The sequence below is a fragment of the Polyodon spathula genome, chromosome 3, assembly GCF_017654505.1.
Source record: "Polyodon spathula isolate WHYD16114869_AA chromosome 3, ASM1765450v1, whole genome shotgun sequence".
Taxonomy (NCBI): Eukaryota; Metazoa; Chordata; class Actinopteri; order Acipenseriformes; family Polyodontidae; genus Polyodon; species Polyodon spathula.
The window spans coordinates 2,042,163-2,060,549 of record NC_054536.1 but is presented as its reverse complement, the minus strand read 5'-3'; the positions used below and the strand labels follow the sequence as shown (position 1 = coordinate 2,060,549).

Below are 18,387 nucleotides of genomic sequence, written 5' to 3'. Positions count from 1 at the left end.
AGTTACTGTACACTCATGGGCTCCAATAACACTTCCAGGGCTCATTCCCTGCCAGGAAGAGGCCTTTTAAGTTTAATTTAGACCTCTTGGCACCAGGAGCCACCTGTTAAAAACCCTTTTATAGAGCACAAAAAGACTGAAACCAGGGGATTGGATTTCAAGCAGCTGACGGGAGTTTTTTGGTTTCGGAATGAAGTCGAGTTCTTGTTTCTAACAGGAAGGTGATGATCAGCTACAGGGTCCTGCTTCTCTTATTTTCTCATGGTGCTGACTCCTGTCTTTATTAAATTAAAGCGTCAGGTGAGCCCCAAACTGGCTTCCTCTCGCTAGCTACTCCCTGGGCTTGTTTCCCAAATGAACCCACACCCTCATAGCTTTTGCAGCATGCTCATATTGCAGCCAGTCCCTGCGCTAGAGGCACTTCCCAGGCATCCGAGCCGGTCCCCATGGCTCTGTTAACCCCGGGGGGCGGGGAGGGGGTTGGTGCCTGGATATATAATTAAAATATAGATATGCCTGGGTATATATTTAATATATTGCAATCAAGAAATATATACCTCATTTGCATTTGCATTTGACAAAATGTATGTGATCAATTCAAATAATTTAGCAAGTGCAATCAATGATATAGCTATTGGTGATATATTGATAAGTAATCACATAATTAATTGAGAATGTACAAGTGTTTGAAGTAATTTAAGAACACAGAACTAATTACACAATTCTAACTAATTACAAGTCTGTTGCATTTCATTTAAATGCAGCTGAGGTGCACATATTTGCATTTATATGTATTTGTAAGATCTTCAAGTAATTTAATTTGCATTTGAATGCAGTTGTACTCAATCCTGATATACACATGTATCAGAAATAGGATAGCCGCAGGAGAGACACTAGACCAACCTGTTTTTACACAGAGATCATTCTTGTGCACCTGCTTTCAGGAACTGCTAACACACATCAAGAAACAACAGCCAGCATTGTTTGCAAACCCCAGGCAGCTGTGTGGAAAGCTGGAGGGTTAAATAAAGGCTGAAGAGTATGTTGCAGCACACAAGGAGTTAACAGAACAGAGTGCTTCTTTACACTTGGAATCAGATCTCAAAGTGTCTCCGGTACATTCTCGGCACATTACCTGTTAGCTTAAACTCTGGCCTGTAAGATCCGAGGGATATTCAGTGCAGCCCACCCTTAGCTGTCTGTCCTGGGCTTTTGTGGAGGCTATCAGGGAATTAATCTCACACCCTGCCTTGAAACCCCCCTGCCCTTCCATCTGCTGCTGCACATTTAGTCCTGAGCCAAATCTACAGTTGCTGTCCAGTCAGCTGGAGATACTTTCTGTATAGCTCTATGGGGCTGTCACAAGGATTTATTGTTGCATTTTGACAAAATACTGCAGTAAGTTTCTTCTTTCTTATTATACAGCAGTAGTGATGGCAGAGGTAGTTTTGTACACACGATTTTGAATATATTATATATATATATATATATATATATATATATATATATATATATATATATATATATATATATATATATATATATAACCTTTTAAGGTTTGAAAAATAGCCATCTAAAGCAAAACCACAAGTAGGTTACATAAATCTCTGCCAGAAGAAAGTGCCTGGTTACTTTGCACAGGCCCTGCATGTTGAAGGCTTCTGTATGCAGTTTAGCATTGCTGTGCTTATTGAAGTGTCTGTGGGTTTGGGTTGAGGTTTTCAGGACTATTCATGTTCATATGTGTGTGCCAGTGCATGACATTAGAAGTGTAGTTGTGCTGATGTCATGTGCATGCTGTATAGTGAGTCATTAAGGTTACCTTTGCAATGAAGCACAGTGCTAGAACTATATGGCTGCTCGCTGCATTACCAGGGAAGTGTGCAGTAGACAGTGACCCTTCTATTTAAAGATGCATGACATGCTAGCTTAGTGATCTCCGTCAGTATTTATTGTGTATTACCTGATGATCGGGGTAGTTCAGTGACCTCTGTCAGTATATATTGTGTATCCTGATGATCAGGGGGTAGTTCAGGGATCTCTTTCAGTATGTATTGTGTATCCTGATGATCAGGGGGTAGTTCAGGGATCTCTGTCAGTATGTATTGTGTATGATGATCAGGGGGTAGTTCAGGGATCTCTGTCAGTATGTATTGTGTATCCTGATGATCAGGGGGTAGTTCAGGGATCTCAGTCAGTATGTATTATGTATGATGATCAGGGGGTAGTTCAGGGATCTCTGTCAGTATGTATTGTGTATCCTGATGATCAGGGGGTAGTTCATTGATTTTGTTTGCTTTTTGATTACAATGTTCATATTAATTCTGACAAGTCAGCAACATTAACAAGAAACAGAAAAGTACAACAGTAATACATTAAAGTGAATTATGTGTTTTCACAATTTGTAAGAACAGTTTAAAAAAATACAAAACAAAAATAAAAACATGGTTGTACATTTGCATGCACCGAAATATGTGATAAAGCCAAAAGCAATGTCACAGAGGGGCAGAGACGTTCTGAACCTACAGGAACACTGCTTGTGTTTTGGAATGCAATGTCTGAAACACTGTTTCAAGATTTATGAGGACGGTCTAGGGGAAAGAGACGCTGAAGGTCGAATAGCAAACACCTCGTTGAGAAGGGCTAGTTGTGAACATGGCAGCCTTATCCACTTCTAGCAGACCAGTTATAGCAGACACTAAGTATTGCTAACAGCCCAGGACGAGGGACACCTCGTTCCCTCAATCTGCAAACCAGCATACCAACTGCAGGAAGCTGCTAATAAACGTGTGAGCGCACAGATAAAGGGCCCTGATTCAATGCGGCTCAGCTTGGTTCACATCCATAACATCTTATGGAACCGTGCCATCGGAAGGGATCATTAAACTGCGCCCTCTGTCTGGAAGATGACACTTTATTTTCAGCCCTTTGAAAGGCGTGACAATGACAGCTTTGGACACTCAAGCAAACATTGTGCAAAGAAATGCCCTTCTTTTAGTGTAGCTGGAGGAGGAGAGAGGAAGTGTGGAAGAGGTGGGGAAGGTTAAATATAATACAGGCAGCAGCATTTTGAATTTGTTGAAGTGGTGTAAAGGTGTAGGAGGGGAGACCAAGGAGGAGGGAGTTATAAGAATCAAGCCGGGTGAAAATGAGAGAGTGGCTCAGGAGTTGGGTAGCGGAGAAGGAGATGGAGGGGTGTATTTTGGAGATGTTGAATAGGTGAAAACGGCAGGTGTGTGTTATGGCTGAGATATGGTCAGAAAGGGAGAGGGTAGAGTCGAATATGACCCCGAGGTTACGAGCAGAGAAAGTTAGAATGAGGGACAAGGGGGGGAATGAAATGGTGGGGCAGGGTGGTGGAGACGAGGGGGAGGGGTAGAAAAGGATTTCAGTTTTTGATGGGTTGATGAGGAGGTAACGGCACGCCATCCAGGATTGGATAGCGACCAGACAGCCTGATATATGGGCGGCCAGGTCAGGGGTAAAAGTCGGGAATGAAATCTGGGAAATCAGCAAAGAAATCGTGGAAATGGTTAAATGAGGAAATGATAGTTTCTAGGGGTGAGGTGTACAGGGAGAATAGTAAGGGTCCGAGGACTGAGCCCTGGGGGACACCATCAGTCAGGGGGGAGGAGGGTGGAAGTGAGGTTATTGAAGACAATGGCAGAGATGCGTGAAGATAGATATGACTGTAGCCAGGCAAGTGGTGTGCCAGAGATGCCAAGGCTAGAGAGAGTGGAGAGGAGGACGGGGTGGTCGACAGTGTCAAAAGCAGAGGAAAAATTGAGAAGAATGAAGATAGAGGAAGGTCCATCATGGGAGGAGTTGGCCAGATGGTTCTGGACAGTAAGGAGGACAGTTTCGGTGGAATGGGCAGGACAAAAGCCAGATTGAAATTGGGGATAAAGGGAATTGACAGATATGTAGTAAGATAGGCGTGAGTGAATTAGGCGCTCAAGGAGCTTAGAGAAATATGGGAGAAGGGAGATAGGGCGGTAATTAGCAGGACATGCGGGGTGAAGAGGGGGGTTTTTTAGGAGGGGATGATGGTAGCTGTTTTGAAGATGGCAGGACAGATGCTAGTTGAGAGAGAGGAGTTACAGAGGGATACTAAGTAAGGGAGAATAAGAGGGAGGAGTGGAGGTATGAGGGAGGCAGGGACAGGGTCCAGGGGGTGAGAGATGAGAGAGGAAAGTTCAAATGTGCAAGTAGGGGGGAAGTCAGTAAAGACGGAGTTAAGAGCATGTGGAGGTGGAGTGGAAAGCTGGGGGAGAGTCTAATCTGGGGAAGAGTCGGGTTGAAGAGGAGTGGTGCTGATTTTGGTGGTGAAATATTGAGATATTAAGCCTAGCCTTGAGGGTTAGGAGGGACGGAGATTGGGATGGGGGGGCGGAGTAGCATGTTAAGGGTTGAGAAGAGCTGTCGGGGATGTGGAATACTTCCATGAAACCTAAAGAACAAAGTCGTACAGTACATTGTCAGAAAACTAGACCTGGGGCAATACATAAAAAAGTGAAAGAAACTAAAACAAATTCAGAACAGATGCTGAGAAGCACTTTGCTACTGTGAGAATAACAAACATGAGGAATTTTTCTGATTACAAAGGTTGCAAAGGTTAAAACAAGTCTGGCAAAAAGCAATCCGATGTTTTCCTGAGGGAAGATGGTCAAGAACCGAATGTATTGTCTTCATGTATGCTAATCTACAGAGCCCCAGCAGCAACTGGGGCTTCTGTTTCTCTACAGCTCTGACATACCAGTGCATTCCTGCTGGAGCAGCTTCTAAAGCACTAACACATAGACCTGCGCGCAGACCTGGGGTTAGCCACTTTTGATGACCCCATTTGTTTGAAAAGAGTACAAGTTATATACAGTGCCAATAGAAAGTCTACATCCCCTTTCAAATTTTTCACATTTTGTTGCCTTATAGCCTGGAATTAAAATGCATTAATTAATTAATTAATTAATTTTATCTACACATCCTACCCCACAACTTCCAAGTGAAAAAAATATTCTGGAAATTTGTATAAAAACTGAAATAGCTTGGTTGGATAAGTGTCCACCCCCCTTGTAATAGCAATCCTAAATTTGCTCAGGTTTAACCAATCACCTTCAAAATCACACACCAAGTTAAGTGGCCTCCACCAGTGTTAAATTGTTGCGATTCACATGATTTCAGGATAAATTCAGCCTGTAGGTTCCCTCTGCTGGGTGGTGTATTCAGAACTCCGGGACAAAGTTGTTGAAAGGCACAGATCAGGGGATGGGTATAAAAAAATATCAAAAGGCCTTGAATAGCCTTTGGTGCATGGTCAAGACGATTATTAAGAAGTGGAAGGTGTATGACACCACCAAGACCCTGCCTAGATCAGGTTGTCCCTCCAAACTGGATGACCGAGCAAGAAAGAGACTGATCAGAGAGGCTACCAAGAGGCCAATGGCAACTTTACAAGAGCTACAGGCTTTTATGGCCAACACTGGTCAAAGTGTGCATGTGACAACAATATCCCAAGCACTCCACAAATCTGTATGGTGGGGTGGCAAGAAGGAAGCCATTACTCAAGAAAGCCCACCTTGAATCCCGTTTGAAGTATGCAAAAAAACACGCAGGGGATTCTGTAGCCATGTGGTCTAACGAAACTAAATTGGAACTTTTTGGCCTAAATGCAAAGCGTTATGTTTGGAGCAAACGCAACACTGCACATCACCCAAAGAACACCATCCCTACTGTGAAGCATGATGGTGGCAGAATCATGTTATGGGGATGTTTCTCATCGGCAGGGACTGGGGCACTTGTTAGGATAGAAGGGTTAATGAATGGAGCAAAGTACAGACAAGTTATTGAGGAAAACCTGCTGCCCTCTGCAAGAAAGCTGAAACTGGGACGGTCGTTCACCTTTTAGCATGATAACGACGAAAGCACACAGTCAAAGCTACACTGTAGAGTGGCTAAGGAACAAAAAGGTAAATGTCCTTGAGTGGCCCATTCAGAGCCCCAACCTAAATCCAATCGAAAATTTGTGGCATGACTTGAAGATTGCTGTCCATCAATGCTCCCCAATGAACTTGACAGAGCTTGAATAGTTTTGTAAAGAAGAACGGTCAAATATTGCCAAATCTAGGTGTGCAATGTTGGTAGAGACCTATCCCAACAGACTCACAGCTGTAATTGCTGCCAAAGGCGCTTCCACCAAGTGGGGTTTTGTATTTTTAAAATCTAATTTTTTTCTCAATAATAACTTTTTTCCCCTTAACAGTGTGGAGTGTGGTGTGTAGGAAAAAATCCTCATTTAATGCATGAAACTCTGAGGCACTGACGCAATAAAATGTGAAAAAAAGTTAAAGGGGGTGTAGAGTTTCTATATAGGCACTGTAGTATGTTTAGAATGAACTGAGTAAACACGTTAACGTGGGTAGTTTATGTAACTTTTTAGTGTCATCCTAATTCTAATTACTATTACTGCAGCATCATTGTAATTGTAATTCCAATCAAACAGAGCAGCATTGTAATTGTAATTCCAATCAAACAGAGCAGCATTGTAATTGTAATTCCAATCAAACAGAGCAGCATTGTAATTGTAATTCCAATCAAACAGAGCAGCATTGTTATTGTAACTGCAGTCTCAGCAAACAGTGCTGCTGTAATTGGAACTGTAATTGACCCCAGGTGAAAGGTAAGTTGGGAAATGGTGAAAGGGAAAGCATTGCTAAATGATTGCAGAATCTCAGTGAGCTCAGTCGTGTGCCAACAGTGGTTCCGGATGCATTTGTTTCTTTAAGCAGTGATGTGCTTTCTTTTGAAAACATTATACAGTCAGTATCTACACTCAGTTTACTGACCTTTTTTCAGGAAGTCTGTTTCTGTTTCATTTGATTATTCACAGTCAGTAAAAAGGGGAAACAGTCAGTTGGTTAATGACAGAAAATCCAATTTCACAATCCAGTGGAAAGAGCTCCTGAAGAAAGTCTGGGAAGCAGGTCTGTGTTTAACTTGGTGTAACATAGAGAATCCAGTTTCACAATCCAATGGAAAGAGCTCTTGAAAGCAAGTCTGGGAAGCAAAGTTGTGTTTAACTTGGTGTAATATAGAGAATCCAATTTCACAGTCCAGTGGAAAGAGCTCTTGAAAGCAAGTCTGGGAAGCAGAGCTGTGTTTGACTAAGAGCTAAATAGAGTTGCATGGTAGGCAAGATTTATGGAATTATCTGCAAGCGACAATCTCTTAAAAAAGGTACTATATAATAAATGGTGTGCTATACTTTAATTCATTGTGACAATTCTCCTACACGTGTATATTCTTGTAGTAGCTTGTGTTTTCTTGCAGGTGAGGCAGCACGGTGCTTGTGTTTTCTTGCAGGTGAGGCAGCACGGTGCTTGTGTTGTCTTGCAGATGAGGCAGCACGGTGCTTGTGTTTTCTTGCAGGTGAGGCAGCACGGTGCTTGTGTTTTCTTGCAGGTGAGGCAGCACGGTGCTTGTGTTTTCTTGCAGGTGAGGCAGCACGGTGCTTGTGTTTTCTTGCAGGTGAGGCAGCACGGTGCTTGTGTTTTCTTGCAGGTGAGGCAGCATGGTGCTTGGTGACATGCATGTATTGGGTTTCAGTGCATTTTGTCTACTGTATGACAGGTACCCTATGTATTTGATGTTGCAGTTTTAATCCAGCTGGGATTAACACAAAGCCCCTTGTCTGTTGCAGGACCTCAGCGCGTTTGCAATGCCTTTCCTTGATGGGGATATTGACAGTTCAGAAAAGGATGGCATACGAAAGGTAAACTAATCTTCCTTGTCATTTTATGATTTTGTTTTTAATATTAAGAAAAAACAGAAATGTCCAACAAGCTAACATATCTTCCTGCTTCAGTGCCACTAAAATAATTGATGTTGCATTCCTCCATATTGCTCAGAGTGATAGAAGCCCACACACCTAACATTGCTGATACCTTGTATTGAGCCTGTCACCCCTCCTCAACACCTGCCTCTCAATTACTTCACAATCAAGAAGCAACCAATTACCCAACCAACAAAAACAATTACCCAATCAGCAAAACCAATTACTCAATCAACAAAACCAACTGCCCAATCAACAAAACCCATTGCCCATTAAACAAAACCAATTACCCAATCAACAAAACCCATTGCCCTATCAATTAACCAATTGCCCTATCAAAGAAACATACTTAAAATGCAAAAAAAAAATTAAAAATACATTTACTCAGTAAAAATGACATTAGGTAAAAACAATTATATGTAACACTAAACACCTCTTTAGGCATTAAGTTGTAAACCCCCCTTAACTCGGAGCATGCATTAGTTATACCTGGATTTAAATGAGCAAGACTAACTAATGCATCTCCTGAAACAGGGCTCTTACCTATATTTATCCTTAACAGTTTTGGTTGTAGGGAGCTGACTGAGAGACAGCATTCCACCAGCTTTGGGCGTTTGAATTGTTTCCACCTGCAATGTCTTAAACCCAAACACAGCACTCAGAAAGAGCTGCTCCATGACTGTGGGGAGACCTTGTGAGTCAGAGCAGGAAAACAGCTTGCTGGAAGCAGTGCAGATGAGTCATTGAGAGGATGGTGATACCCAGTGCCAGTCTGTGCAGTCAGTGCTTACCATCACTGGGTAAACCATCACTCTGTGCCATTAAGAAGATTGAACAGTGAATCCCCTCAGTTGTAGCTGTCGCTTTCGTGTTGAAACACTAAACCGTTACACTTTTTTTCTTCTACACAGCTGAAGAACGGCTTGTGTACAAAACATCCTGAAATAGAGGATTTTTGAATCATTTAATCCTTGTGTGTGTATCCAAAAAAAAATAACAGATGACACATTATCAGTAACGCAGTTAAGGAATTTCAGGCTGTTTACTCAGTTCATGTAGTGCTGCAGAAAAGCATGTCACAGTGTTGCAATAGAAACACTGCAGCTAAGAATAGCCCCACAGTTCACTCCAGACAGCGAATTCACAGGCCAGGCCTTCAAACTCAGCCAGCGCTGAAGAAAAGTACAAATGGGACTTAACGGCACAACTTTCTTTACTAACCTCTGCACCATAAGAGCCTCAATTTTCTTGTTCTTGTACTGGTCATGCTGGGAAGGATAGGGGAATATGACATGTATAATATAGGAACGAAGCCTGATGCCCGACACAGCATCATGAGAACATAAGAAAGTTTACAAACGAGAGGAGGCCATTTGGCCCATCTTGCTCGTTTGGTTGTTAGCAGCTTATTGATCCCAGAATCTCATCAAGCAGCTTCTTGAAGGATGCCAGAGTGTCAGCTTCAACAACGTTAGTGGGGAATTGGTTCCAGACCCCAACGATTCTCTGTGTAAAAAAAGTGCCTCCTATTTTTTGTTTTGAATGCCCCTTTGTCTAATCTCCATTTGTGACCCCTGGTCCTTGTTTCTTTTTTCAGGTCGGAAAAGTCCCTTGGGTGTACATTGTCGGTACCTTTTAGAATTTTGAGTGCTTGAATTAGGTCACCCTGTAGTCTTCTTTGTTCAAGACTGAATAGATTCAATTATTTTAGCCTGTCTGCATATGACATTCCTTTTAAACCCAGAATAATTCTGGTCGCTCTTCTTTGCACTCTTTCTAGAGCAGCAATATCCTTTTTTGTAGCGAGGTGACCAGAACTGAACATAATATTCAATATGAGCTCTTACTAATGCATTGTACAGTTTTAACATTACTTCCCTTGATTTAAATTCAACACTTTTCAGAATATATGTGAGCATCTTGTTGATCTTATTTATAGCTTCCCCACATTGTCTAGATGAAGACATTTCTGAGTCAACGTAAACTCCTAGGTCTTTTCCATAGATTCCTTCTTCAATTTCAGTACCTTCCATATGATATTTATAATACACATTTTTATTTCCATTGTGCAGTCCTGTACATTTTTCTCTATTTCCATGTGTCTGCCCAGTTCTGAATCTTGTCTAGATCATTTTGAATGACCTTTTCTGCTGCAACAGTGTTTGTCACTCCACCTATTTCTGTGTTATCTGCAAATTTAACAAGTTTGCTTACTATACCAGAATCTAAATCATTAGTGTAGATTAGGAATAGCAGAGGACCTAATACTGATCCCTGTGGTACTCCACTGGTTACCTCACTCCATTCTGAGGTTTCTCCTCTAATCAGTACTTTCTGTTTTCTACATGTTAACCACTCCCTAATCCATGTACATGAATCGTGAACAGTTGTGTAGTCCTAAATCTAAAGGTACTGGAACTAAAATATAGATTTTCTTAAACAAGAAATGTTATACCAATTCACATTTTATTTGTATACTGAACTTCTAGTAACACATATAATAGGTAATGCATTTATTGCATTTCTGCAAGTATTTCAAGTGTCTTTCTACAGCTTCGTTTGGGTTTGTGTCCACAATTGAAGTCGATGTACTGTTTTTCAGCCTTCTTAAAGGAGCAGTTTGTAATAGAAGTTCCTCATGCTTTTTGCATCACAAGGACTGCTGACTGAATCAGACAGTTGTGCAGGAGATAGGAGTCATGTGACTTAGCTTGCCTATTATGTGAGTTCCGGCTCGACTACAGCACTGCTGCCTATAGAAAGTAGCACTGGAGCAGCATTACACCACTGATCATGACATCATTGACTGAAGCCAGATAATAAATAACTGGGTTTGCTGCAACATGATTTTCATTACATGAGAGTAGGTGTTAAAACTTCATACTGATATTGGACTCAACTCTCGCCAAGATAAGCACCAACTAAGATATATCTTCTTTTACTGTAAACTAATGTGATCCATCTACATTTCCTTACATGTGATGCAGATCTCCTTCTGCCTGGTGTTGATGGCTGAAGTGTAATGCTGGCTCCAGGGATCAGCCTATTTTACCTCCCTGGCGCATCAGCAAACACAACGACTACAATGCTGGCTCTAGGGATCAACCACAGTGCGGCCTCCCTAGCACATCAGCATCACAGCCGTCTGGACTGAGTAGGGTACTTCTCTAGGGTCTTTAAGTGGACACCTTCCATCCTTGGTGTTTCGTCGACTAGCCCACAACACCTTAAGAGGGCCCGACAGTGATTCTGGCTTCCCAGCATCACCCCCCTCCATCCCCCACCCAGCTAAGCCCAACTTTCTTACCTTCCTATACATCAACATTTTTTTTATTTCTATTGTGCTTGAAGTCCCCAACCAGAATTTTTTCATCTCAACCAGAGCCAGTTCCTGCTCCTCTCTGCTGCTTCAGATAAGTTCTTCACTATGCGTCTCAGACCACTGAACCCGATGTCTCTGAGAAACTGAGTTGTGGAGTTTGCCACAAATCCTTGACAACCCGCCTCCACTGGGTAAACCTGGACTCTCCATCCTCGCTGTTCTGCTTCAGCAGCTAGTTGAGCATACCGAAGTTTCTTCCTTTCGTACACCTCATCCACTGCATCCTCTGGTGGCATTGTTAACTCTACCAGATGAACAAGGCGTGCTGATCCAGACCACAAGACAGTATCAGGTCGAAGGTTAGCAATGGCAATCTCAGGTGGGAAAATAAGCCGTTGACCAACATCTGCCAGCATTTTCCTGTCTCTAGCAGCTTCCAGTTGTCCGAGATGAGTTTTGGTTTAATACCTCTTCTTGGAGGTTGCTCCCCTGGATGCAGGAATGTTGATTAAATTAGCATGTGCTTTCTGTACAGTACATGCAGAACTTCATTCTGAGTGTGATAGCTTGCACAGAATCTGTTGTCATGGAAGCTTTTCATTCAGCATCTGAATTCCCAATACTCCAGCATCCAGAATGCCACTACAGAAATCATAATACAGCTAACACCAGCTTCAGGTTTGAGTGTACAAATTGTTGCCATAGGTGATAAAAGTATTCCAAACAGACACTCATGCGCACAAAGGTCAAGATTTGTGCATGGACAATAACCTTCAAAAAAGATAGCAGAGAGATCCAATCAGTAACCTTGTTATTATGTTCCATGTTCTTTTTTGGAACAAACTGTTCCAGTTTTTCACTGTAGCGATTACATTTAAACAATTTTACAAGATACTTCACCAGAATTGCTTGTTTTAATTGTATGTACCGCTGAGATTACAGTTTTGCTATTTCATCTTACTCGGCTCCCTCACCACAGCAACTTCCCACAACAGCTCAAGAGAAGTGAAGGTTAGTATGCGTCTTTGATCCCACCACCAAGCCAATCAGCTCTTTACACCCGGGCGCTCAACAGCAGATGTCTATGAGTCACCAGCCCCTGAAGGGCAAGCGCCAGCCTTGTATGTGTCCTTCCTGAGCTTACTGGGTGCCTGGCCAGTAAGGGCCACTGTAGCACGGTGATGTGAAACTGTCCCTGAAGAATTTTGCCTCCTAGTAAGAGAGGCAATGTGCCTGTTCTCCTCTGACTACATAAAAATCTCTGCACAACGCATAGTCGTGACTCTCTGGGACTTTATACAAAGTAGTGTGGGCAAAGAAAAACAAATACTCAGTTTAAACTTGCTTCTTATGACACACTGTAGGTCCGGGCTGGCTAAGGTTGGCCCTTTCACTCCTGGTCTTTGTTTTAAACTAAATTGTTTAATTGGACCAATTTAAACTCGAATTTAAACTCCATCCAGACCCCGAAGTACATTCTAGTATTTGACCTGTTAAACCTGGAGTGGAACGGCCCTCCAGGACCGGGACTGGGCAACCTGGTGGTAGGTTTTGCATTACATTTCTGAAGCAGGATAGTGTTGTTATTTAAGCATAGATGTAGACAGACTTTGTGCCTTTTCAGGCGATTGGGAGTTTTGGGAGGGAATGATATTTGTTTTGGAAATGGCCCCATTGTGGAAGGAAAACAGTCCCAGTAATGAGCCATGTTAGATGAACACCAGAGTCCACACCAGAGTCCACACCAGAGTCCACACTAGAGTCCCACTAAAGTCCATACCAGAGTCCACACTAGAGTCCACACTAGAGTCCACACCAGAGTCCCACTAAAGTCCATACCAGAGTCCACACCAGAGTCCACACTAAAGTCCATACTAGAGTCTATACTCTGCCTTTACTTTTCCCATTTTCATTGTCATTCCACAGTCACACTGGAGTACCCAGCTTTGTTTTGATTTCAATGCAGTTTGGCAACACTGTCATGCAATCACATTGCATTACAGCTTGCCCCCTTTACCAAAGCAAAACTCCTCTGTGAATCTGTAAGAGCCAAACTGTGGCGTAGAGGGTGCCTGTGCTGATTGGCTGAGAGAGATCCTCCTCCTTCTCATTCAGCTAAAACAAAACACAACTACCACCAGCCTGATCACCAAAGCAAGCAGTGCGAACAGTTTCTACCACTGTTAACATAACTGTTGCATTCCTTTCCAAGAATAGCGTACACACTGATTCTCAGGCTAGGGGACTATCAATCATAGTGGAATGATCTAGATTTCTGCTCATGGTTTATGGTACACATGGCCTTGCTGTCTCGTTTGTTCCAAAAGTGAAAATGTCATAAATAAATGAGAAGCTGTTGTATGCAGTATTTTTACCAAATATTTCAGACAGGTGTTATTGTAGTTAAAAATTAATTTGCCAGCTGCTTTAAGTACACATACTGTAATTTTAGTGGCACAATGTTCACAGACTGAGCAATGTCCCATACGTTAGCTGGGATTGGAACAGGGAGGGCTTCATTGGCTGCTTAAATCCAAAACTTGATCAGAGAAAAGGGTAACATCAACACCAGAGTATTTGTATTAGATATTTATTTCAATTTGGAGTGATACAGTCAGTAAATTACCATGTGCTTTCTGTACATGCATGGCTTCATTCAAGTGTGGCACCTTGTACAGATTCTGCTGACAAGGAAACTTTGCATTCAACATCTCAATTCCAAATACTCGCAATATCCAGAAAACCACTGTTTACAAATAGTGAGTATTAAACCAGGAGATATAAGAACATAAGAAAGTTTACAAACGAGAGGAGGCCATTTGGCCCATCTTGCTCGTTTGGTTGTTAGTAGCTTATTGAACCCAGAATCTCATCAAGCAGCTTCTTGAAGGATCTCAGGGTGTCAGCTTCAACAACATTACTGGGGAGTTGGTTCCAGACCCTCACAATTCTCTGTGTAAAAAAGTGCCTCCTATTTTCTGTTCTGAATGCCCCTTTGTCTAATCTCCATTTGTGACTCCTGGTCCTTGTTTCTTTTTTCAGGCTGAAAAAGTCCCTTGGGTTGTCAATACCTTTTAGAATTTTGAATGCTTGAATTAGGTCGCCACATAGTCTTCTTTGTTCAAGACTGAACAGATTCAATTCTTTTAGCCTGTCTGCATATGACATGCTTTTTAAACCTGGAATAATTCTGGTCACTCTTCTTTGCACTCTTTCTAGAGCTATGTGACAGAGACAGAATGATTCTTGGTGATAAATCTCTCACCTGACCTGTGAGGACCCTGCAGGAGGTCCCAGCCCCCAGAATGACTATACTATAGAAAGAATCGCATGCTGGGATGCTTCAGTGTAATTGTATTTAGTACCATTAGCCAATCAGATGCTTAAAAGCAGTGGTAGTCCTGACAGTAAAATACTGTACTGTAATGTCATTTTAATTCAAAGGCCATTACATGTAACACCACATGGCAGTTAAACTAGGCACCCTGACAAGAATATCGCTTCTCAAGTATACTGTTGTAAAATAGAATTCTTCAGCTTTGAGTAAACATAATCATAATAATAATAATAATAATAATAATAATAATAATAATAATAATAATAATAATAATAATAATAATATGTATTTTTATATTGTGCCTTTCACAGTGGATCACCATCACAAAGCACTTTACAGAGGTAGGCTGTGAACTGTAACAAGCTGCTTACCCACGAGGACTTGTTTTGATTGTTTTGGTGTATTGTCCTCAGTGATTGAGCATCATTGACATTTGTATACCGTATTTAAGCTGCTGATGCCCGGAGGCACACTTTTGCTAATTGTAATCACATCAGTCCTCTTTTATGAATCAACCGCTTATAAGAATCAAATAATCCAGGACGGATGTGATTCTTATAAACAAAGTGCACTGCTAAACCTTTTGTGGTACAAGAAGAGAATTTGAAAATAGAGAATATTGATTACATTGATTATATTGATTATCTTGATCATAGCACTTCGTCCTGAATGACCCTGCCGCTCGGTTTGAATCTTGTTTAAGGGCTGAAATCTCTGCAGGGTGCGTAGACAGCTGCAATCAAAGCAGCCAGGCATGCACTTGCAGATGGACTGCAGAGAAGTCTCAATCAGATCAAAGCAGCCAGGTATGCACTTGCAGATGGACTGCAGAGAAGTCTCAATCAGATCAAAGCAGCCAGACATGCACTTGCAGATGGACTGCAGAGAAGTCTCAATCAGATCAAAGCAGCCAGGCATGCACTTGCAGATGGACTGCAGAGGATTCTCAGTCAGCTGTACAGGGTGAAGTACCTGGTTAACACTTCGGCTTTTTATACTTCCCATGACCGCAAAGTCAATTAGTGTAACTGCACAAGAGAAGAATAAAGAAAAAATAAAGAAAGCCACTGCGGTCGACTTCTGCAGCTCTACAGGAAACTTGAATTGGGTTATCAGATTCTTATCACTGTGTTTTTGGTCTCCTGTCACTATTGCACATAATGAGCTGGCACGGGTTTGAAGTTGCAATCAATAGGCGGCTCCAGGTTGTTTTTTGCATTGTGCTCAGTAGCAATTAGCTGAATCAGGAGAGTCCAACACAAGGCAAGGGGTCAGTCTGGCTCCTCACGCCCCCCGAGCACTGTTATTGGACTCTTAAATGACTGAGGCTCTGTGGCAAAGTGCCCGCCCCTGTGTGTATTTGTGTTGTGTGTTAATGTTGGTGTATAGTCCTTGGTACACGGGATATAAACGGGTCTGTGTAACACGAGTGTTTAAAATGTATGTTTGTATTTAGGCACGAGGATTGCACAGCACTTCACGTGCAAGTAAAAAGTAATAATATGTGAGCACGGGGAATTGCACTTTATTAATTCACATGCAGTTGTACCGCGACTCCAGTTGAATGATTGATTAGCAGTCGAGTCTCGGTACAGCTGCATAAAAGCTGCGTATTTTCACCCACTCGGTTAGGTGTTTGATGAGTGGAGAACGGGATTGGAGATGGAGGTAATAAATAATAAAATAATAACGTATAGTTAAAATATCTGCTCACCGTGTTTTGTGTAGTGTTAGTCTGTTTTGTTTGTCTCTTTGGTTTTGGCGAACGTGCAGTGTCCTAAATAACTCGTGTTACACAGACCCGTTTATATCCTGTGTACCAGTGACTATACACCAGCATTAACACACAACACAAAATACACACAGGGGCGGGCACTTTGGCACAGGCTCTTACTTTCATTATCAGGAGAGTCAAACACAAGGCAAGCACAATGGCTCTGATAACTGCTGTCCTAATATTCAGATGTATTCATTTTTGTTTCGCTATTGCTACTGTATCCCCACCTGGCTCTGAATAATGGAGACTCTTTCATTTTGTTTGACAGGCAGAAAGCAGCTGCCCCTCAAGCAGCCCCACCAAAGGCTTCTTCTCAAGGGCACCTCCCTGCCGGCCCTCCAGCCCCATGTCAGCACCGGCCCGGTCCAAACAAAGCCCGGGCTCCCCCAAAACCCTCTTCCCCTACTCCTACCAAGAGTCCCCGCCCAAAACCCCTCGCCGCATGAGCTTCAGTGGAATGTTCCGCTCCTCCTCCAGCACCTCCACTTCCCCTGTCAGCATCAGGTTCTTCTCCAGGGCCCGGAAAGGTAAGCACAGGGGGAGGGGATGCTGCTGGGAACACTGTTTTGGGACAGGCCGCTTTGTAATTTGTTTGGAGCATTTTCTAACTGGCGTCTCTATCTGTTGTTTTTTATTTTCTCTTTAACGACATTGTTGTGGTTACTTACTCTCATTTTCTTAACTGCGAAAGTTCAAGCTCAATCACATGACTACGGGGCTTCAGAAGCTGCATGTTTTATAACTTGCACTTTCATTTCAATTGTCATTGTTTTTTTTATATTTACTATTTGCTGCACATGTAACAAAAAGCAAAACCACAAAGTCAGACCAGACATAATTTATGCTTTTCTTTTAAAGTGGTTTCAGTAAGCTGTCCTCATTTCCTGTTAGCTGTCTCCTAATAGCAGGCTGCTGGCAGTAAGTTGAAAATGTGTTTAAAGCTTGTTTTAGATTGTGATGTTTTGATGTGTTAGTGTTTGTATGTTTTAGTGAAAACACAACATGCCTGTAAGCCTGTATTGGTGAATGTAGGCTAATTCAGAATGATTGTTAGTGCTCTAGTATAAATAACACAAACATTCTATGTAATGTGTGGTTAATATAATCTTAGCGCTGGTACAAAAGTGTATTTGAGGTATATTGTAAGAGATTTTTTCTTACAGTCCTTTCTTTCTTTTTATTTGTACCACAATAACAGAAGGAGGATGGTATTTGTTATTCTACCTGCTGAAAGGTTTGATATTTGCAGTACCATACAATTATAACACTGAATCAGAAATGGAACACCTTGCATCAGTATTACTGTCCACAATAGCAACTACTCTTTGGTGGTGTTTATTCAGCAAGCAGCCACACATAGAACACAGGTCTTAAAAAATAAAAAACCCTGTAAACGAGACCTAAAGGCAACACTGAATGTAAAGTGTCTGTGCTCCAGAGGGTTGCCTATTCACTGCTATCCCAGGAGATGAAAGTAGGGCACATGTTTAGCAGTTTCAGCACAGCTCTCTGGGCATCCTAATGGAAGCGTACTCTTTCAGTACAGCAGGTTGGTCAGTGCCAGGCTGCCTGCTTGTTGAAAGAAAATAGATGCAGTACTGTATAGCAGACCCAACAAGAGAAGTGACTGCACCGTACCCCTTCTGCACGTGGAGTGCACTGGAACCAACATGCCTCGAGAGAAGTGACTGCACCGTACCCCTCCTGCACGTGGAGTGCACTGGAACCAACTTGTCTCAAGAGAAGTGACTGCGCCGTACCCCTCCTGCACGTGGAGTGCACTGGAACCAACATGTCTCAAGAGAAGTGACTGCGCCGTACCCCTCCTGCACGTGGAGTGCACTGGAACCAATGTGCCTCAAGCTTCCCATTAAACAGACAGACCCGTCTTGCCACACCCCTGTTGTGGCTTTAACCCCATCTCATGTGGACAAAAATGCAGTCGAAGAAACATGTGAAATACATATTTCTTTTAAGAGATACAGCTGACTTCCAAACATGTGGAATACGTATTTCTGTTAAGAGTTACTGCTGACTTCCAAACATGCGCCTTTTTCTTGTTTTGCTTTGTCCTTTGCTGGATTATACTGCGTCAGGGTAATTGCTTCATCAGTGAAAGCAGTGAC

At 42.3% G+C, this 18,387-nt stretch overlaps 1 protein-coding gene across 5 annotated transcripts in view; it reads left to right on the top strand.

The window, feature by feature from the left end:
* The window catches only part of LOC121310040 (5'-AMP-activated protein kinase subunit gamma-2), a 130,609-nt gene that overhangs the window by 24,104 nt on the left and 88,118 nt on the right, over positions 1 to 18,387 (top strand). For all 5 annotated transcript variants that reach the window (XM_041243255.1, XM_041243272.1, XM_041243250.1 and 2 more), the window contains exons 2-3: positions 7,694 to 7,765; positions 16,530 to 16,788. In XM_041243255.1, the coding sequence (XP_041099189.1) occupies positions 7,694 to 7,765; positions 16,530 to 16,788 (331 nt within the window). The remainder of the gene's footprint in view (positions 1 to 7,693; positions 7,766 to 16,529; positions 16,789 to 18,387) is intronic.